The 21,566-nt window shown below is 55.7% G+C and overlaps 1 protein-coding gene across 1 annotated transcript; it reads left to right on the top strand.

The window, feature by feature from the left end:
- The first annotated feature begins 15,332 nt into the window (after positions 1 to 15,332).
- On the top strand, positions 15,333 to 20,032 carry LOC131574211 (complement factor B-like). Its single transcript, XM_058828633.1, has 7 exons — positions 15,333 to 15,377; positions 16,117 to 16,269; positions 17,179 to 17,280; positions 18,434 to 18,571; positions 19,010 to 19,107; positions 19,402 to 19,519; positions 19,864 to 20,032. Exons 2-7 carry the CDS (start codon positions 16,260 to 16,262, stop codon positions 20,016 to 20,018), a joined length of 621 nt encoding a protein of 206 aa, XP_058684616.1. The 5' UTR covers positions 15,333 to 15,377; positions 16,117 to 16,259; the 3' UTR covers positions 20,019 to 20,032.
- Positions 20,033 to 21,566: the final 1,534 nt, after the last annotated feature.

Below are 21,566 nucleotides of genomic sequence, written 5' to 3' on the forward strand. Positions count from 1 at the left end.
CCGCGGAAAATTGCGCCGGAGCGGCGTCGGCGTCGGGGTGTTTGTCAGGCAGTCAAGTAAAACACCCACCGCCCGGGGTCCTTGTATTTTCCCGCCTTTTCGGCCGCCATGCTTGGAAGGTCAAAGCCAGCCGCGACTCGGCAGCCATGTTGTGAGGGGCGTGACGTCACTTCCGCCCATCCTCGCCGCCATCTTTGTTGTGGCTGAAGCCACTTCCGGCCGAGCGGCCATCTTTGTTGTGGCACGATCGAGGCCCCCGCTGCTCTCAGCGCGTCTGTCTACCTTACTTGCCTGAACGAAAAACCCGACGAAGCCGGCCGACTCCGAGCACTCCGCCCGATTTTCCGCCGCCTTTCCCGGGGCGAGGACGGTGGCGGCGGGGCTCAGCGGCTCCGGAGCTGGGCGGCGGCTGCGCCTGCGGCGGCAGGCATTGGAGTCGACGCCTCTGCCGGGGTCCTACCGGCCGGCCGCAAACTTCAGTGTGGCAATCAGCCCGACCCGGCTCCTGCGGGGGGGGTGCCGGCTCGACTCGGCACGCCTCGGTTCGGCTCCGCTCGGTTCGGCTCCGCTCGGTTCGGCTCGGCTCGGCTCGGCTCCGCTCGGCTCGGCTCGGCTCGGCTCGGCTCGGCTCGGTTCGGCTCGGCTCGGCTCGGTTCGGCTCGGCTCCGTTCGGTTCCGCTCGGCTCGGCCCCGCCCGCGCCGGGGCACAGCTGCAGTACCGCTCTGTGGCCACAAGGTGGCAGCACTGCCGCAGAGCTCAGCCCGGGGCTGGGCGGGGGTCGCCCCCGCACGTGCAAAGAAGCCCGGCAAGAAACAAGGTGTGCAACCCCCTTCCAAAAACCCTTCTCCAAGGAACGCCCCAAAAAACCCCCCATCGGAACTTAGCAAGCCCTGCCTCTAACCAAATAAAAAGCAAAAAGGCCCTTCATTTAAATATTTTTAATATCTATTTCTGTCATATTAAACTTCTTTATTTATACAAATAGATATAATACATAACAGATACTAAAGTATATTCTATTAGCATAATAGATATTAAATAGATATTAAAATTTATTATATAAACATCTATCCATATAGTTTTCATACTGAATATTAATCTACTTGTCTAGATTAAATTACTTGTATTTATTTCTTTTTTATGGCTATATATATTAATATATATATATGTACCACCCTATATTCATTTTTGGAGTATAGATGTGTATACTTTCCTTTCTATATTATTTATTCAAAAGCCCTGCTTGTAACAAAATAAAAAATAAAAAGACCCTTGATTTAAATAGTTTTAATATCTATTTCTATCATATTGATCTTCTATATTTATACACATAGATATAATACATAACAGATATTAAAACATATTATATTAGCATCTATCCATATAGTTTTCATACTGAATATTAATCTACTTGTATAGATATGGATTACATGTATTTATTTCTTTTTTATGGCTATATATATTAATATATATACATATATATATATCTCCCTCTATTTATTTCTTTAGTATAGATGAGTATATTTTCATTTCTATATTATTCATTTAAATGCCATGCCCCTAACCAAATAATAAATAAAAAGTGCCTTCATTTAAATATTTTTAATATCTATTTCTATCATACTGATTTCTTTATTTATACATATAGATACAATGCATAACATGTATTAAAATACATTACCATCTATCCGTATATTTTTCATATTGAATATTAACCTGCTTTTCTAGATTTAGATAACTTGTATTTATTTCTTTCTTATGGCTATGTATATATCTATATCTATCTATCTATCTATCTATCTATCTATCTATCTACCTATCTATCTCCCTATATACATTTCTTTATTATAGATGTGTATATTTTCATTTCTATATTATTCATTTAAATGCCATGCCTTTAACCAAACAAAACCAAAAAGTCCCTCATTTAAATATTTTTAATATCTATTACTATAATATTGATCTTCTATATTTATACACACAGATGTAATGCATAACAGATATAAAATATATTACCATTTATCCATATAGTTTTCATACTGAATATTAATCTACTTGTCTAGATATGGATTACATGTATTTATTTCTTTTTTATGGCTATACATATATAAATATATATACATATATATATCTCCCTCTATTTATTTCTTTAGTATAGATGTGTATATTTTCATTTCTATATTATTCATTTAAATGCCATGCCTCTAGCCAAATAATAAACAAAAAGTCCCTTGATTGAAATATTTTTAATATCTATTTCTATCATACTGATTTCTTTATTTATACATATAGATACAATGCATAACATGTATTAAAATACATTACCATCTATCCGTATATTTTTCATATTGAATATTAACCTGCTTTTCTAGATTTAGATAACTTGTATTTATTTCTTTCTTATGGCTATGTATATATCTATATCTATATCTATCTATCTATCTATCTATCTATCTCCCTATATACATTTCTTTATTATAGATGTGTATATTTTCATTTCTATATTATTCATTTAAATGCCATGCCTCTAACCAAATAATAAACAAAAAGTCCCTTCCTTAAAATATTTTTAATATTTACTTCTATCATACTGATCTTCTATATTTATACACATGGATATGTTTATAATGAGCAGCAGGCGGGGTCACGTCACTCTGCACCGTAATCACACTTTTGTGTCAAACCAGAGCACCCCCCTCCTATTCCCCCCCCGCCCCCCCCTGCGGGCCCCTGTCCGGAGGAGGGGTCCTGGGGAGGGGCCGGGCCGAGCCCCGCCCGGAGGGGAGGGCCCAAAGTGGGAGGGGCTTAGGGGGGCAGAACCCCCCCAGCCCCTCCCACCCCGGCCCCCCCCTCCGGAGGGGGCCCCGCCCCCCGCCCCTCCCCGGGACCCCCTCCTCCGGAGGGGGCCCTCCCTAACCCACCCCCCCCACCCGGGACCCCCTCCTAACGAGGGGGCCCTTCCCAAACCCCCCCATCCCAAATCCCCTCCCCCGGCCCCCCAACCCTCGCTAACCCACCCCAGGACCCCTCCGGAGGAGGGGGCCCACCCTAAGCCCCCCTCCCAGCCCCGGCCCCCCTCAGCCCCCAGTGTGATGTGGGGACACCCGGCAGTGTGGGGCGGTGTTGTGCGTGGGGGGACCCGCACCGCGGGCTCCGGCCCCGTGAGGGGATTCCCGCCGGGGGCGCCGGCTCTGGCCCTCTGGGCTTTATTATCCGGCGCCCCGAGCCCCGCGGCTGCGGGGGAAGACAGAAAGGGACAACGGACAGAGAAGGAAGGGGCGGCAGAGACAGAGGGGCGACAGCGCCGCCAAGGAGAGGAGAAGGGGGACACGGACAAACAGGGGCGTACGGCACACAGGGAGAAGAGAGGCCGGGGCGGCCGGGGCAGGGACGGCGGAGGGGAGAAAGAAGGAGCAGGGGAAGGGAGCGGTGACAGAAGGAGAACGGAGGGCAGAGCCAGGTTGGGCCGGGTGAGGAGGGAGCGGGAGGAAGAGACAGAGGAGGAACAGAGGCGGGGGTCAGGTTGGGGAGGAGGGGGCGGGCGGGGAGGTGAGGGGAGAGAGGGAGCGGGCGGTGTGAGGGGGAGACGGGGGACAAGAGCAGAGAGGGGAGAGAAGGAGACGGGAGAGAGAAACAGGAGAGAAAAGCAGAGAAAGGAGAGATAAAAGCAGAAAAGAGAGATAAAAGCGGAGAAGAGAGAGAAGCGCCTCACCGGAGCGGCCGCAGCCGCCTCCACCCGGTACTGGAGAAAATGGCGGCCGCCGCCCTTCCGGGGTTTAAATGCCCTCGGTCCCGCCCCGCGCAGCCGCTCTGGAGCCCCTCACACCTGTGCCGGCCCCGTCCCGCACACCTGAGGCGGCCCCGCGCCGCGCACGCGCTCTGCTGTCCCGAGCTGCGCACGCGCTCCGTGCCCCCGCCCCTCACACCTGTGCCGGGCCCCCCCTCTCCCTGGCCTCGCCCCCTTCGTGCCGCGGTCCCGGGGCCGCCGGGGGGGGCCGAGTTCGCAACGGGAACCGCCGCCGCCATCCCGGGCCCGGAACCGATCCCGAGACCGATCCCGGACCCGAGGCCGCCTCGATCCGCCCGATGGGGGAGAGGCGGCACCGCCCGTGACCCCCGGCAGTTCCCAGGTGCGGTCGGGCTGTGCCCCGTGGCCCCGCTCCTCATGCGGCCCCGCCCACCAGGTGCTGAGCAGTGCTGAGGTTCGTGATCGCCCGGTGGGTCCTGAGGCTCTTCCAGAAGATGCTGGATCCGTCCCGAGGGTGCTGAGGCTCTTCCAGAAGGTGCTGAGCCCCTTCCAGAAGGTGCTGGATCCATCCCGAGGGTGCTGAGCGCCTTCCAGAAGGTGCTGGATCCGTCCCGAGGGTGCTGAGCACCTTTTAGGAGGTGCTGGATCTGTCCCGAGGGTGCTGAGCTCATTCCAGAAGGTGCTGGATTTGTTTTGAGGCAGCCCCAGGTGTGAGGTTGATGAGGAGCGGGTGGGTCCTGCCCGGGGCTGTTTTAGGGAGAGGGTTTCCCTCAGTTCGCTTGGGCACGGAGCAGTTGGAGAAGAGGGGTTTATGGTGGGCTCCCCGGGGGTGTCTCATAGAACGATACCAGGAGCATCTCATATAGTCTGGGAGAACAGCTGGATGCACTTGGACACGGAGCATTGCTTCAAGGAGGTGCCGAGGGACAAACCTTTGTGTCTGGAAGCAGCATCTGAGCAGGTGAGCCAGCGTGGGTTCGCAGGGGGGACTTTTCTCCTTTTCCTTTTTCATTTCCTCTTGCCGGGGAGTGATAGAGCCGTGCGGAGGCGAGGCGAGCTCTGCCGGGCCGGCAGGCGGGAGCCGCGGCGCGGAGCTGTGTCCATCCCGCCCGCTCCGGGCGCGGGGCTCGGGCACCGCGGGGGTCCCTTCGGGCCGGGCTCTCCCGGGGCCGGGGCCGCCCCCGCCCGCCGGAGGAGCCGCTTTCCTGCCGGGAGCCGCGCTCCGTCCGGGGCCGGGAGCGCGGGGCCGCCCCCGGGTGCCGAGAGCCGCCGCTGCCGGGGCTCGCGTGGCTCCCCCGGTCCCCCCGCACCTGGAGCGGCGCCAGCCCGGGAGCGAGTCCCGGCGAGGGCCGCTGGGGGACACTCGTGGCTCGTCAGGTTCAGAGTGCGCTGGCCAAAGCCCCTGGGAGGAGGGGAGGGGGAAAAGCCCGACCTTCCGGCCTTTTTGTCTCGGGGCTTTGTCGGTGTTGCTCTTTAGCCGAGCCGCGCTTTTAAATAACGATGTGGCGCCTTCTAGAAACTGCGTCCAATACCTTTTGCACCTTCACGTGAGGGCTTTGAGCTCCGGTTTTTCCATTGCCGAGTTAATTGCAGGTCCAAGCTGGCAGCGTCCCGTGCATCTGGTGTGCGTGAATCTGTTTGTGATGTTCATTTCCTCTGGATGCAGGGTTGGGCTTGTTGGGCAGACCGTATTTCTCAAACCTCGGAGCTTGTTTAAGGCTTGTACACGATTTTCTGGAGACGCGGGCTGGGGGAGAACTTTGTCTTGCTGCTGTACTAGGGAATGGAATGCAGGGGGTCCCCGCAATATCCCCGTGGAAGCTGGAATGTCCGAGGAAATGGATGCGACAATTCTCGGGGGTGAACCTGGCTCCCAGCGCTCTGCAGCGTAGGACGCGAGAGAGCAGGGCCGAGGGACAGCGGGGTAGGAGCGGCGAGGTGCTTCGTGCTCTGGGTTTGGTGTCGCTGATGTTTCCAGAGCCAGAGCAGGTTGATTTGGTTCTGGTGCACTGGAACGGGATCCAAACCTTGGAAAGGTCAGAGACCAATTGGGAGCAAATGTTTTAAAGTGAATGTGTTTCTTAATAGAGGGGAGGTTTCACTCAGTTTTTTAATTGATTTTAAAGGAAATTTTTTTTGAGGAAAAGTGAAAAAAAATGTTTATTTTAATAAGTAGGGCGTAGGTAAGAGGAAAAAAAAGGATGAATAACGTTAGATATTTTTTTCTTTTGTTGTGGAGAAAAGCTCAGGAGATTTAGAAGGGTTTTTCTGCACGTGCGGTTTGGATGTTTTTGGAGTTGGGCTGTGGCGTGGATCTTTTTGAGCCGTGGGGTGTTTTGGTGGTAGCCTGGGTTTTTGGATTGGAGTAAAGTTTAATAGTTTTAGAAGAAGTTGTTACGGTTCTGGCAATTATTTGGTATTCACTAATCAATGAGAAGTTATTTTAAAAAAGTAAAAAATGGATTTTTTGTTGTGTTAAACAATAGAGTTGAGAGAGAATTTGGGTGAGGCTGTATTAGTACTGTATATAGATTGTATGTTCAAAGAATTTTTTCTTTTTTAGTTTTAAAGTTATAGAGTTTATGTTTGGGTATAAAGCAGATGATGGGGATAGAATATAATGTAATTTTAGAACATTTTTTTTAAAATTGTGTATCTTTGGCTTAATGGTCAAATTAATGTTTTTTAATTTTAGATATGCTTTTATACAGATACAGGTAAATATAAATAGTGGTAGTAATGTTTAGTAAGTAGAGGCATTTATATGTGGTTTTTATTCAATATTAGACTTTTTTGGTGGTACACAGTGTGTTGTTTGATTTTTTTGTGTTGTATACTAAGTGAAATTTGGTTTTTGAATAAAGATGATTTTATGAATGGGTTTGTTTGTATTTTAGGTAGAATGAATTAAAATAGATTTTGATATCGATTAGTGGGTTTTGTTTATTGTATGTAGGGGTTCAGATTGGGTAGGGTTGGTTTGTTTAGCTGAGTTTTGGGTGTTCATTAGGTAGGGTTGGTTTGTTTAGCTGAGTTTTGGGTGTTCATTAGGTGGCTTTTGTTAGATGCAGTTTTCAATTTTTGAAAGTTTTTTATTGAGTGGTTTTAAGGTGATTTTTAGTAGTTGATGGTAGAATTTTATTTTGTTTGTAGTTGGTGTGTAATAATGTATATGTTCTATTTATTTAACGTTGTGCTTTTTAGTTTAGGTGTTGATGATAAGTTTGGATTTCTTTCGGTTGTGTTTCTTAGTTTCATTTCTGGGGACACAGGCATTTATATGGTGGATTTTTATAGGTGTATTTTTGGGGGTGATGCTTTTTAATTTTTTAGTAGTTTGGTTTTTTATGTTTTCAATTAGCTATTAAATTTTTTTATAGAGTATTGGTGAGTATTTATGTATTACTATAAATGTAGAGCTTTGGGGTTTTTTTTACTAATGTTTAGGGTTAATTGAATGGTTTTGAGTTCAGTGCATTGGTTTAATTTTTTTTTTAATAGTTGATGTGATTTGTTTTGTGGAGTTCAATAGGGTTGTTTTTTATTTATGTTTAACTTTGCTGATGTGATAAGAACTGTTAGTGAAAGAGCATAGCATCTGTTTTTGCTGGTAGTTGGTTGTATGGTGTTTGTTTTGTTGGTGTTACCTGTTTTGGGTTGTTTTCTTTTTTTTGTTAGATTAAAGTTTTTATTTTGGGGTTAATTTGTGATTATTTTAAAGATTTTAGGGCAATTTAGGTTTTTGATTCGGGGGTGCTGTGATGAGAGTACTTTATTTGTTTTATGTGGTATCGGTGGTGTGCATAGAGGGAATATTTGTTTTGAAAATTTATTTTAGTATTGTTAGTTGAAGTGTTAGGATGAGTTCTGTTTCAGTGTTGAAACTTTTTGAGGCGGTTTGGATTTTTTTCTAGGTTAAGATTTTTTTCCCTTGGCTGGTGGAGGTATTGTGATTTTATTGATGATATTGGTGGGAATTTGATGCTGTTTGGTTTTTGGTTATTTTATTTTTAGGAATTGGATTTTTGTAGTTGGACTGAAAGAATTCACTTTATTTCAAAACATACTACTTTAATGATGTAAAGGTTCCCATATTAACTCCTTAGTCTTTTAGATTCTTTTTCTCATTTAGGTTTTCCAGAATTTATGGATAATTTAGCAATCAAGCAGGGAGGGAACCCCATTCTTGAAAAGATGGCTATGGAAAAACCTGTGTCTAACAACACGTACCTGACGGAGGGCAACAATTTTGCCGTTATTACAGGGTCAAATACGAGTGGCAAATCAACGTTGGCATGGATCTGCCGGAGGAGAGGAGTTTCTGGTGGGCTCCCAGTGGCATCTGATGGAGTGACGGTGAGAGCATCTCACAGGGTCTGGGGGAGCACCTGGATGCACTTGGACCCGGAGCACCGCTTAAAGGAGATGGTGACGGACAAAGCTTTTTGCCAGGAAGCAGCACCTGAACAGCTGAGCCGGTGTGGATTTGCAGGGGTGATCTTTCTCCTTTTCCCTTTTGATTTCACCTTGGCAGTCCCTCCCCGGTGCCCTCAATCTGTCACAAGAATTCCAAGAAAAAAAAAGGCTGTGCAAACAGTGAAAAGAAGGGGTATAGGTAAGGTGGAGTTCAGGTGTACCCCACCCCAAACCCTAAACAGCAGCCCTAACAGCGCTCCCGTTTCCCTGAGACAGCTGCAGGCAGGAACCCTAAAGCAGCAGAGTGCCAGAACCCCTGGTACTGCAGACAGTACCCCTGGTGCTAGGGCCAGCCAGGAGATAGTGGGGGGACGATCCGTAGGGTTGGGGAAACAGGGGGTTTCCCGCCCCGCCCCACCCTGGGCTCTCGGTCCCTCCGCAGCCGGGGATTGCTCCCACCCCTCCTCGAGGCGGCGGTTGGCAGGGCTTCGTGCCTGGCCTCCGCAAAGAGTTCGGCTCTGTCAGCCTCTGCCCTGTCTCAGGGCCAAACTTAGGTAGGGTAGGGAGCAACTGTGGATTGCCTGGTCCGGGCTGATGGACATCTCTTGGGGCATATGGATAAGGAGCATCCCCGGTTGCAAGCGTAGGGTTCTAACTAAGTTTGTAGGGTTCAGCGTGGGAGCTTGGCAGTGACACAGAGAGGCTGAGGGAGGGCTTCAGAGGTCGAGGGCTGGAGACAAACAGTGAAAATAAAAGGGGTACAGGTTGGGATATAAGGTAGAGTACAGGACTATTCAAACCCTAAACAGCAGCCCTAACAACACTCCCGTTTCCCTGAGACAGCTGCAGGCAGGAATCCTAAAGCAGCAGAGTGCCAGAACCCCCGAGAGCTGCAGGCAGTACCCCTGGTGCTAGGGCCAGCCAGGAAGAGATAGTGGGTGCTAGGGCCTACTGCTGTCATATAAGCTGGGGTTTCCATCCTTGGGGTACCCTGGGCTCCCTGTCCCTCACTGACTGGAGAGTCTTCCTCCCCTCCTTGAGGTGGTGGTAATTTGGCTGTGTCAGCCAATACTGCTGTGAAGCAAGCCTCTGCCTCCCTGTGAGGTGAAGTGTGCAGCCCATGAACCTGGGCATTCTCTAGAGAAGGTAAGTGCTGGGTTTTCACAGATGTGCCGCTAAGATCCTGCATTGATATTTGGTCTTCTAGATTGTAGCTGACGAGGAGACGACATCCTGGCGATGGCAGGAACTTCCCGGATAGCGCAACGGCCTTCCAGGGCGTCCTCGTGTGGATCCTCCCCGCCGGGCATCCGAGAGCTGAGTCGGAGGCTGCGAATTGCAGAGGGGCTGAAATCGGGGTGCCGGGTCGGGACTCTGGACCTGGGATTATGGAGTCAGCTTTGGGGACGGGGAGGTCCAGGCTGTGGTCCCTTAGGCCACGTGAAGGGAGAGCCTCACATTTGTTCACAGTGCTGAGGTGTGCAGGACAGAGCAGTCCCGGGGCGTGTTGTATCACTTGTCCGTCGTGCCTTCTGTGTCTTTTGTGCCTCTCGTGTTGTACGTGCCTCGCCTTATCTCTTCTGGGGGTTTACCAGAAACCCCGGCATCACTCCTCGCATCTCTGATCTCTGGGCTCCTCAGCCCAACACCATCGAAGCTTTGCCTCGTGAGCTCTCAGAGGCCTTGGAATCGCGTCTCTCTTTTAAAAGCATCCGATCGGATGTCTTTTAGAGGTCTTGTTCCGAGCTGTGTCAACAGCCGTGCGCCGCGAGGATCCATTGTTGCGGCTTAGGTCTTGAAGAAACGCAGAGATAGGTAGGGGGCTGTGGCCCTCAGATTCTCGGGCATCCGTCTTGGCAGTTGCTGGAGTTTGTCATTCCATCAGCATCTTCTTCCTCCCGGGTTCTGCGAGCTTCATCAGCTCGCCTTCATTCTCACCCGGCTCATCTCGTTCCGCGTTCTCTCAGTCCTTGCGGCCGTTCTTGTGGCCCAGAGTTTTGTCTCCCCGTTGTGTCCCCTCGTCTGTTGTCTTGTGTGTCACGGGTGTCTGGGTGTAGTTGTCCCGGAGCTGCTCTGTCCTGCTGCCCAGCCTGGGTGTAGGTGTAAAAGGCCGAGTCCCAGGCCCCTGTAATTTGAAATTTGTGGTGTAGGGTGTAGTTGGAGTCTAGCGGGTGTTCCTAGATGGAACTTGGGGTGGCACTGGGGACATTGGGGGTGGCTCTGGGGACATTGGGGTGGCTCTGGGGATGGGATCCTGGGTTTTGTGGTGTGTTCCCAAGTGTCCCTGATGTCCCCAAGTGTCCCCTGAGTGTCCCTGATGTCCCTCAAGTGTCCCCTGGTGTCCCCAAGTGTCCCCGAGCTGTCCCCGAGCTGTCCCCCGGTGTCCCCAAGCTGTCCCCTGATGTCCCTGAGCTGTCCCCTGGTGTCCCCGAGTGTCCCCGGGTGTCCCCTGATGTCCCTGAGTGTCCCCTGATGTCCCCGAGTGTCCCCAAGCTTTCCCCGAGTGTCCCCTGATGTCCCCTGGTGTCCCCAAGCTGTCCCCAAGTGTCCCCCGGTGTCCCCGAGCTGTCCCCTGATGTCCCCAGGGCTGGAGTTGCCGGTGGCCACCACTCGTCCCGAGACCATTTTTGGTGATGTGGCCGTGGCCGTGCACCCGCGGGACCCGCGCTACCTGGTGAGGGGCGGGGCCTCAAAAGGGGTGGGGCCTCAAAAGGGGGCGGGGCCTCAAAAGGGGCAGGGCCTCAAAAGGGGGTGGGGCCTCAATAGGGGGTGGGGCCTCAAAGGGGTGGTACCTCAGTGGGTGGGGCCTCAAGGGGGCGGGGCCTCCAAGGGGTGGGGTCTCACCTGGGGGCAGGGCTTGAATGGGTGGGGCCTCGCCTGGGGGTGGGGCCTCAAAGGGGGCAGGGCTTGAATTTGGGTGGGGCCTGAATGGGTGGGGCCTCACCTGGGGTGGGGCTTGAATGGGTGGGGCCTGACCTGGGGGCGGGGCTTTGGGACCTTTTAATTGGTGTGGGCGTGGCTTTCCCTGCAGGGCAGCCATTGGCTGTCCAGGTTTGGCCCCTCCCCTTTGACTATATAAGGGTAAAGGGGCGGGGCTTGTGTTAAAGGGGCGGAGCTTCGCTGCCTGAAATGGCTCTGGGGGTGTGGCCAAGGGCTGGGGGGGGGCTGGCCTGGCTGGGATTGGTCTAGAGCTGGAAAGGGGGCGGGGCTTGCTCTTAAAGGGGCGGGGCCAGGGCTGACCACGCCCCCTCAGCACCTGCAGGGCCGGCAGGTGAGGCACCCGTTCAGCGGGGCCCTGCTGCCCGTGGTGAGCGACCCCAGCGTGGAGCCCCAGCGCGGAACCGGTACTGGGGAAACTGGGAGGGACTAAACAGGGACTGGGGGGGACTGGGATGGAACTGGGAGGGACTGGGATGGACTGGGAGGGGTTAAAGGGGCACTGGGAGGAACTGGGATGGACTGGGAGGGGTTAAACAGGGACTGGGAGGGACTGGGATGGGCACTGGGACCAGTCTGGGACAGAAAAGGGAGCAAGGAGTGACAGCAGGTGACACAGGTGACACAGTTCAGGTGTCTCAGGTGTGTCTCAGGTGACACAGGTGACACAGGGGTGTCTCAGGTGACACAGTTCAGGTGCCTCAGAGATGTCTCAGGTGACACCCCAAAACAGCAGTCCAGAGCTTCTGGCTGAGGAGCTTCTGCGATGTCTACCTGGTGGGGACCCCAAAAACACCCCAAAAACACCTCAAAACACCCCGAAACACCCCAAAAAACACTCAAAACACCCCAAAAACTGCCAAAAACACCCCAAAACCCGCCAAAAACACCCCAAAAACTGCCAAAAACACCCCAAAAACTGCCAAAAACACTTTTTTGGGGTTCTATGTTTAGCTTCTTTTTGGGGGTCGGGGCTCAGGGTTCCAGACTCGGTTCTAGACTCGGTTCTAGGCTCGGTTCTAGACTGGGTTCTAGACTCGGTTCTAGGCTCGGTTCCAGACTCGGTTCTAGACTCGGTTCTAGACTCGGTTCTAGGCTCGGTTCTAGACTGGGTTCTAGACTCGGTTCTAGGCTCGGTTCCAGACTCGGTTCTAGACTCGGTTCTAGACTGGGTTCTAGACTCGGTTCTAGACTGGGTTCTAGACTCGGTTCTAGACTGGGTTCTAGACTCGGTTCTAGGTTTCGGGGTTCTAGGCTCGGTTCTAGGCTCGGTTCTAGACTCGGTTCTAGGTTTCGGGGTTCTAGACTCGGTTCTAGACTCGGTTCTAGGCTCGGTTCTAGGCTCGGTTCTAGACCGGGTTCTAGACTGGGTTCTAGGTTTTGGGGTTCTAGACCCAGTTCTAGGTCTCGGGGTTTTAGACTCGGGTTTCGGGGTTCTGGGTATCGGGGTTTGGGGGTTCTCCAGCTTCATTTTTTGGGGTTCCTGTCTCAGTTTTTGGGGTTTTCCATCTCCATTTTTGGGGTTCCTGATCCCTTTTTGGTTTCTCAATTCCATTTTTGGGGGGTTTCTGATCCCATTTTGGGGTTCTTGTCCCCATTTTGGGATTCCTGACTCAATTTTGGGGTTCTTGTCCCCATTTTGGGATTCCTGACTCAATTTTGGGGTTCTTGTCCCCATTTTGGGGTCCCCCCTCCCTGTTCTGGGTTTTTTTCCCCATTTTTAGGGTTTTTTTTCCCCATTTTGGGGTCTCTCTCCCCATTTCAGACCTTTCGCTCTCCCTTTGTCCCCCGGGGGGTTCCTGAGATGTCCCCAATGTCCCATTTTTGGGGTTTTTCACCCCAAATCCCCTTTCCTGTCCCCAGGAGGTTCCTCAGGTGTTTCAGCTGTCCCCAATGTCCCAAATTTGGGATTTCTCACCTCAAATCTGCCCGCAGGAGTCCCAAATATCCCAATTTCAGGGTTTTTTACCCCAGACCTGTCCCCAGGAGTCCCCAATGTCCCAAATTCAAAGTTTTTTACCCCAAAACCCCTCCCCTGTCCCCAGGAGGTGACTCAGGTGTCCCCAATGTCCCAAATTTGAGTTTTCTCACCCCAAATCCCCTCCCCTGTCCCCAGGAGGGGGCTGAGGTGTCCCAAATATCCCAATTTCGACGTTTTTTACCCCAAACCTGTCCCCAGGAGTCCCCAATGTCCCAAATTTGGGATTTCTCACCCTAAACCCATCCCCAGGAGTCCCCAGTGTCCCAAATCCGAGGTTTTCCACTCCAAAACCCCTTTCCTGTCCCCAAGAGGTTCCTCAGGTGTTTCAGGTGTCCCCAAATGTCCCAAATTTGAGGTTTCTCACCCCAAATCGCCTCTCCTGTTCCCAGGAGTCCCCAAATGTCCCAATTTTGAGGTGTTTTACCCCAAATCCCCTTTCCTGTCTCCAGGAGGTGGCCAAGGTGTCCCCAATGTCCCAAATCTGAGGTTTTTCACCCCAAACCTGTCCCCAGGAGGTGGCCAAGGTGTCCCAAATCCGAGGTTTTTCACCCCAAACCCCTCTCCTGTTCTGGCCCAGGAGTCCCCAAACGTCCCAATTTTGAGGTGTTTTACCCCAAATCCCCTTTCCTGTCCCCAGGATGTGGCCAAGGTGTCCCCAATGTCCCAAATTCGAGGTTTTTCACCCCAAATCCCCTCCTCTGTCCCCAGGAGGTGTCTCAGGTGTCCCAAATTCGAGGTTTTTCACCCCAAATCCCCTCTCCTGTCCCCAGGAGTCCCCAAACATCCCAAATCTGAGGTTTTTTACCCCAAACCTGTCTCCAGGAGGTGGCCAAGGTGTCCCCAATATCCCAATTTTGAGGTTTTTCACCCCAAATCCCCTCCTCTGTCCCCAGGAGGTGGCCAAGGTGTCCCTGCAGTCCCCGCAGCTCCGTCCCGCTGTCCTGGCCACGCTGGTGGCCGCGGCTGAGCTGGGGCTGCGGCTCCTGGCCCCCTTCGCCCCCTTCGTGGCCGAGGAGCTGTGGCAGCGCCTGCCCCGCCCCCACCCCGCGCCCCCCAGCATCTGCCGGGCCCCCTTCCCCGACCCCCAAAAACTGGTGAGGCTGGGGGGGCTTGGGGGGGGTTTGGGGGGGTCCTGGGGAGGTTTGGGGGGTCCCTGGGAGGTTTTGGGGCGAGTTCGGGTGGGTTTGAGGGGTCCCAGGGAGGTTTTTGGGCAGGTTTGGGGGATTTGGGGAGGTTTTGAGGATCCCTGGGAGGTTTTGGGTGGGTTTGGGGCAGATTTGGGGGGTCCCAGGGAGGTTTTGGGCAGGTTTGGGTGGGTTTTGGGGGGTTTGGAGGGGCTGGGAGGGTCTTGAGGGGTCTCTGGGGGGGCCTGGGGGGTCCTGGGGGGGTTTTGGGGGGTCCTAGGGAGGTCTGGAGCAGAACCGAGCCCCGCTGCAAAGGTGGGGAGGGGTCCTGGGGGGTCCTGGGGGGTCTGGGGGGGGCTGGGAGGGTCTTGAGGGGTCCTGGGGGGGTTTTGGGGGATCCTGGGGGGTCCTGAGGGCTCCTGGGGGGGTTCTGGGGGCTCTTGAGGGCGTTTTGGGGGGTCCTGGGGAGGCCTGGAGCAGAACCAAACCCCGCTGCAGAGGTGGGGAGGGGTCCTGGGGGGTCCTGAGGGGTCCTGGTGGGGGCTGGGGGGTCCCGGAGGGGGTCCCGGAGGTTTTGGGGGGTCGTGGGTGGTCTCGGGGGGGTCCCGGCAGTGACCCCTGTGCCTCCCCCAGACCCCAATTCCTTCGACACCCCCGAGGAAGCGGCCGAGGCGTTCCTGGCGTCCCTGACCCAGAGTGTGGAGGCGGCCGAGGCCAACAGCACCCACGGTGGGGGTCCCGGGGGGTCCTGGGGGGGTTTTGGGGGATCCTGGGAGGGTTTTGGGGAGGTCCTGAGGGGTCCTGGAAGGGTCCTGGTGGGTCCTGGAGGGGTCTGGGGGGTCCGGGGGGGGTCCCGAGGGTCTCTCAGGGGTCTCACGGTGTTCCCGGGGGTCTCATGGTGGTCCTGGGGGTCTCCCGGGGGTCTCAGGCTCCACTGCCAAGAGAAGGATCCGTTTGGATTTGGGCTCGGCTCTCTCGGTGTTTTTGCTCCTGGATTCCTCTCCGGAGCGAGGGTGAGGGGGGATTTGGGAGGGATTTGGGGGGTTTTATGAGGGATTTGGGGGGCTTTTATGGGGTCTGGGGGGATTTGGGGGGTTTTATGGGGGTCTGGGGGGTATTTGGGGAAGAGCGCCTGGGTCCGGCAGCGGCTGAGGGAGCTCCGGAGCGATGGTGAGGGGGGATTGAGGGGTCTTGGGGGTCATTTGGGGGGTCTGGGGGGTTTTGGGGGGGTTTATGGGGATTTGGCGGGGGTTTGGGGGGGATTTGGGGGAATTTGGGGGGGTTTTATGGGGGGTTTTATGAGGGATTTGGGGTGGTCTGGGGGGGTCCGGCAGCGGCTGCGGGAGCTCCGGAGCGACAGTGAGGGGCTGGGGGGATTTGGGGAGATTTGGGGGGTTTGATGGGATCTGGGGGATCTGGGGGGGATTTGGGGGGGATCCCAGGGGGTCTGGAGGGGATTTGGGGGGATCTGGGGATGTTTGGGGAGGATTTAAGGAGGTTTATGGGGGGTTTGGAAGGGATTCCGGGTGGGTTCCTGGGGGATTTCTGTGGGGTTTTGGGGTCTCTATGTGGGGGTTTCTCTGTTCTTCATGGGGTTTTTGGGGTCTCTGTGTTTTCTGGGGGGTCTCTGGGGGGTTTTTGGGGTCCCCCAGTTGTTTTTTGGGGTCCCCCATACCCGTCTGAGCCCCCCCCAGCCCACTCCCAGGCCCCCGGGACCAACCTGGCCGAGGCTCTCCGGGCTTTGGGGTCTCTGTGTGGGGTCTCTATGGGGTTTTTGGGATCTCTATGGGATTTTTGGGGTCTCTGTGGGGTTTTTGGGGTCTCTGTGTTTTCTGGGGGGTCTCTGGGGGGTTTTTGGGGTCCCCCAGTTGTTTTTTGGGGTCCCCCTGACCCCCCCGTGTCCCCCCAGCCCACTCCCAGGCCCCCGGGACCAACCTGGCCGGGGCTCTCCGGGCCGTTTACGCTCAGCTGGTGCAGCAGGAACGGGCGGAGCAGCTCCGGGGGCTGCGACCCCCGCCCGTCACCAACAGCACCCGACACGTCATCGTCATCATGAGCGACGGTGAGACCCCCGGGACCCCCCCAAAATATCCCAGGAGCCCCCCCAAAAATATCCCGGGACCCTCAAAAACCCGGGACCCCCCCCCCAAAATAACCTGGGACTCCCCAAAAAATACCCTGGGACCCCCCCAAAACCTCCCCGGGACCCCCTGGAACCTCCCTGAATTCCCCCCCGCCCCCCAATTCCTCGGGACTCTTCAGGACCCCTCAAAAGCCCCCCAAAATCCCCAGAGCCTCCCCAAGACCCCCAAAATCCTCCTCAGGACCCCCCGGGACCCTCCAAATCCTCCCTGGGAGCCCTGGAATCTGCTGGGACTCCCCAAATCCCCCGAATCCCCCCAGGACCCCCCAGCACCTCCCTGGAATCTGCTGGGACCCCCCAAACCCCTCTGGGATCCCCCAAACCCCTCTGGGACTCCCCCAAATCCCCCCTCAAATCCCCCCTGGGACCCCCCAATGCCCCCCAGGACCCCCCAAATCCCCCCCAGGACCCCTCAGGACCCCCCTGGGATCCCCCAAATCCCCCCCAGGACCTCCCAAATCCCCCCCGGGATCCCCCAGGACCCCCCAAATCCCCCCCAATCCTCCCGGAACCTCCAAAATCCCCCCCCAAATTCCCCTCAAATCCCCCCTGGGACCCCCCAAATCCCCCCCAGGACCCCCAGGACCCCTCAAATCCCTCCCGGGATCCCCCAAATCTCCCCCAGGGACCCCCCAAATCCTCCCAGGACCCCCCAAAAATCCCCCCAAATCCCCCTCAAATCCCCCCAGGATCCCCCAAATACCCCCCAGGACCTCCCAAATCCCCCCTGGGACCCCTCAATGCCTCCCCAGGACCCCCCAAATCCCCCCCGGGGGACCCCCCAAATCCCCCCCGGGGGACCCCCCTGACTCCCCTGCCGCCCCCCAGGCCGGGCCAACATGGGGGGGTCTCCGGTGCCGGTGCTGCAGCAGATCCGGGAATTGCTGAGCATCGGGAGAGACCCCCGGGACAGCCGGGAGGAGTTCCTGGGTGAGCTGGGGGGGGTTTGGGGGGTCCTGGGGGGGCTTTGGGGGGTCCTGGGGCGCTTTGGGTGGTCCTGGGGGGGCTTTGGGGGGTCCTGGGGCGCTTTGGGTGGTCCTGGGGGGGCTTTGGGGGGTCCTGGGGGGGGCTTTGGGGGTCCTGGGTGAGCTGGGGGGGTTTGGGGGGTCCTGGGGGGGCTTTGGGGGGTCCTGGGTGAGCTGGGGGGGCTTTGGGGGGTCCTGGGGGGCTTTGGGGGGGTTTGGGGGGTCCTGGGGGGGCTTTGGGGGGTCCTGGGTGAGCTGGGGGGGCTTTGGGGGGTCCTGGGGGGCTTTGGGGGGTCCGGGGGGGGCTTTGGGGGGTCCTGGGTGAGCTGGGGGGGGCTTTGGGGGGTCCTGGGTGAGCCTGGGGGGCTTTGGGGGGTCCTGGGGGGGATTTGGGGGGGTCTGGGGGGGTTTGGGGGGTCTTGGGGTGGTTTTGGTTGGGTTTCGGGTGTTTTGGTGTAGTTTCAGGGGGTTTTGGGGTGGTTTTGGGGTATTTTGGTGTATTTCGGGGTTGTTTTGGTGTGTTTCGGGGTGTTTTTGGGGTGTTTCAGGGTGTTCTGGGGTGTTTCGGGGTGTTTTTGTGTATTTTGGTGTGGTTTTGGGGTGTTTTTGGTGTATTTTAGGGTGTTCTGGGCTGTTTTGTGGTGTTTTTGGGGTGTTTTGGGGTGGTTTTGGGTGTTTCCGGTGTGTTTCGGTGTGTTTCTGGGATACTTTGATGTGGTTTTAGTGTGTTTTGGGGTGTTCTTAGGGTTTTTGGGGTGTTTTGGTGTATTTCAGAGTGTTTTCAGGGTGTTTCCAGGTGTTTTCGGGGTATTTTGGTGTGTTTCCAGGTGTTTTTGGGGTGTCTCTGGGTGTTTCCGGTGTGTTTCTGGGTGTTTTTGGGGTGTTTTTGGGGTATTTTGGTGTGGTTTTGGTGTGTTTCTGGGTGTTTTCAGGGTATTTTGGTGTGTTTCCAGGTGTTTTCGGGGTATTTTGGTGTGTTTCCAGGTGGTTTTGGGGTGTCTGGGTGTTTTTGGGGTGTTTCTGGATGTTTTTGGGGTGTTTCTGGGTGTTTTTGGGTGTTTTTGGTGCATTTCAGGGTGTCCCAGGCTGCCCTGAGCCCGTTTTTCCCCTCCCTGCAGACGTTTACGCCTTCGGGCTGGGCGAGGACGCTCACACCGAGACGATGAACGCGCTGGCGTCGCACAAGGCGGGGGAGCAGCACCTCTTCTTCCTCAGGGACACCGAGGACCTGCAGGAGGTGTTCCACCGCATGATCGGTACCCGAGAGCCCCGAAACAGGCGGACCAAAAACAGCCAGAAAATGCACAGAAAACACCCCAAAACCAGCCAGAAAACAGCCAGAAAAACACCTCAAAAACAGCCAGAAAACAGCCAGAAAAACACCCCAAAACCAGCCAGAAAGCAGGCAGAAAACAGGCAGAAAAACAGCCAGAAAACAGGCAGAAAAACACCCCAAAAACAGGCAGAAAATGCACAGGAAACACAGGGGAAACAGGCAGAAAAACACCCCCAAAACGGCCAGAAAACACCAAAAAAACACCCCAAAACCCCCAAAAAAACCCCAAAAACCTCCCCCAAAAAAAACCCAAAAACCCCAGAACTCCCCCCCAAAAAAACCCCAAAAACCCCCAAAAAACCCAAAAAACCCCAAAATTGCCCAAAATTGCCCAAAATTTCCTTAAAATCTCCCCCAGACGAGAGCTCCACGCTGGGGCTGTGCGGGGTCAGCCTCGAGTTCGCCCGCGCCGGGGACAGAGAGAGAAACCCCTGGGAGGTGACGGTGACAGTGACGGTGAGGGGACACCTGGGGGGACCTGGGGACACCTGGGGACACCTGGGGGGACCTGAAATACACCTGGGGACACCTGGGGACACCTGGGGGGACCTGAAATACACCTGGGGACACCTGGGGGAACCTGGGGACACCTGGGGACACCTGGGGGGACCTGAAATACACCTGGGGACACCTGGGGGGACCTGGGGACACCTGGGGGACACCTGGGGACACCTGGGGGGGTCACACACACCTGGGGACACACCTGTGGTACCTGTGTCACCCATGGGTGACACTTTGGTGTCCCCACAGCGCCCCGGGCGGGGCCAGGAGCGCTGCCAGGGCTCGCTGGTGTCCCCTCACTTCGTGCTCAGCGCCGCTCACTGCTTCACCTCAACTGAGCAACCCGGCTGGCTCGGCGTGGACATCGGTCAGTGACACCTGGGGACACCTGGGGACAGCTGGGGGACACCTGGGGGACACCCGGGGGAGCACCCAGGGTCACCCCATCCCCAGTGTCACTCCCTGACCCTGGTGTCACCCCCTGACCTCGGTGTCACCTCCCCTGACCTCGGTGTCACCTCCCCTGACCTTGGTGTCACCCCCTGTCCCCAGTGTCACCCCCTGTCCCTGGTGTCACCCCCTGTCCCTGGTGTCACCCCCTGTCCCCAGTGTCACCCCCTGTCCCTGGTGTCACCTCCCCTGTCCCCGGTGTCACCCCCTGTCCCCAGTGTCACCCCCTGTCCCCGGTGTCACCCCCTGTCCCCTCCCCAGGTCCCCGTGACCACCGGGGGGTCTCGGGGCTGTTCCTGCACCCCGAGTTCAGCCCCGGCTCTCGGCGTCACCGGGGGGTCCCCGAGTTCTACGACTTCGCCGTGGCCCTGCTGGAGCTGGAGCGCCCCGTGGGACCCTCCCCCGGCCAGCGGTGACACCGGGGGGGGCTGGGGGCGTCTGGGGGGGTCTGGGGGTCTCTGGGGGTCTCTGGGGGTCTCAGGGGGTTTTGGGGGGGTCTCAGGGGGTTTTGGGGGGGTCTCAGGGGGTCTCAGGGGGTTTTGGGGGGTCTCTGGGGGTCTCTGGGGGTCTCTGGGAGTCTCAGGGGGTTTTGGGGGGGTCTCTGGGAGTCTCAGGGGGTTTTGGGGGGTCTCTGGGGGTCTCTGGGGGTTTTGGGGGGGTCTCAGCTCTCCCCTCCCCCCCAGGAGCTGCTCCCCTCCGTGGGGCTCTCGGCCTCCTCCTCCCCCTCCCTGCTGCGCCCCCCCGGCCCCCCCGGCGAGGGGCTGAGGGGAGGGGGCTGCAGTGTCCCCTTCTGGCCAGGTATGGGACCCCTGAGACCCCCCAAAACCTCCCCAGGACCCCCAAAACCCCCCCGGGACCCCCCAAAACCTCCCTGGGACCCCCCAAAACCTCCTCAGGACCCCCCAAAACCTCCTCAGGGACCCCCCAAAACCTCCTCAGGGACCCCCCAAATCCCCCGGGACCCCCCAAAACCCCCCCAAATCCCCCCAGGGGGTGAGGATGAGCCCACCCTGGAGCAGCTCCGGACCCCCCAGCCCAGGGAGGGGGAGGAAGAGGAGGAGGACGTGGATTTTGAGACAGGTACAGACCCCTCCCCAAATTCCTGAGACCCCTCCCCAAATTCCTGAGACCCCCCCAAATTCCAGAGATCCCTCCCCAAATTCCTGAGACACCCCCAAATTCCTGAGACCCCTCCCCAAATTCCTGAGACCCCTCCCCAAATTCCTGAGACCCCCCAAATTCCTGAGACCCCTCCCCAAATTCCTGAGACCCCCAAATTCCACAGACCCCTCCCCAAATTCCTGAGACCCCCAAATTCCACAGACCCCTCCCCAAATTCCAGAGACCCCTCCCCAAATTCCTGAGACCCCCAAATTCCTGAGACCCCTCCCCAAATTCCTGAGACCCCTCCCCAAATTCCACAGACCCCTCCCCAAATTCCAGAGACCCCTCCCCAAATTCCAGAGACCCCTCCCCAAATTCCTGAGACCCCCAAATTCCAGAGACCCCTCCCCAAATTCCTGAGACCCCCAAATTCCAGAGACCCCTCCCCAAATTCCTGAGACCCCCAAATTCCAGAGACCCCTCCCCAAATTCCTGAGACCCCTCCCCAAATTCCACAGACCCCTCCCCAAATTCCACAGACCCCTCCCCAAATTCCAGAGACCCCTCCAAAATTCCTGAGATCCCTCCCCAAATTCCAGAGACCCCTCCCCAAATTCCTGAGACTCCTCCCCAAATTCCAGAGACCCCCAAATTCCACAGACCCCTCCCCAAATTCCTGAGACCCCTCCCCAAATTCCAGAGACCCCTCCCCAAATTCCAGATACCCCTCCCCAAATTCCTGAGACCCCTCCCCAAATTCCTGAGACCCCTCCCCAAATTCCTGAGACCCCCAAATTCCTGAGACCCCCAAATTCCTGAGACCCCCCAAATTCCTGAGACCCTTCCCAAATTCCTGAGAC

Source organism: Poecile atricapillus, unplaced genomic scaffold (genome assembly GCF_030490865.1).
Source record: "Poecile atricapillus isolate bPoeAtr1 unplaced genomic scaffold, bPoeAtr1.hap1 scaffold_157, whole genome shotgun sequence".
In the NCBI taxonomy this organism is placed as follows: Eukaryota; Metazoa; Chordata; class Aves; order Passeriformes; family Paridae; genus Poecile; species Poecile atricapillus.

Coding starts and splice junctions, on each gene's coding strand:
- LOC131574211 (XM_058828633.1), top strand. Junction 18,572..19,009: donor GGTGTTCCACCGCATGATCG/GTACCCGAGAGC, acceptor AATCTCCCCCAG/ACGAGAGCTCCACGCTGGGG. Junction 19,108..19,401: donor AGGTGACGGTGACAGTGACG/GTGAGGGGACAC, acceptor GTGTCCCCACAG/CGCCCCGGGCGGGGCCAGGA.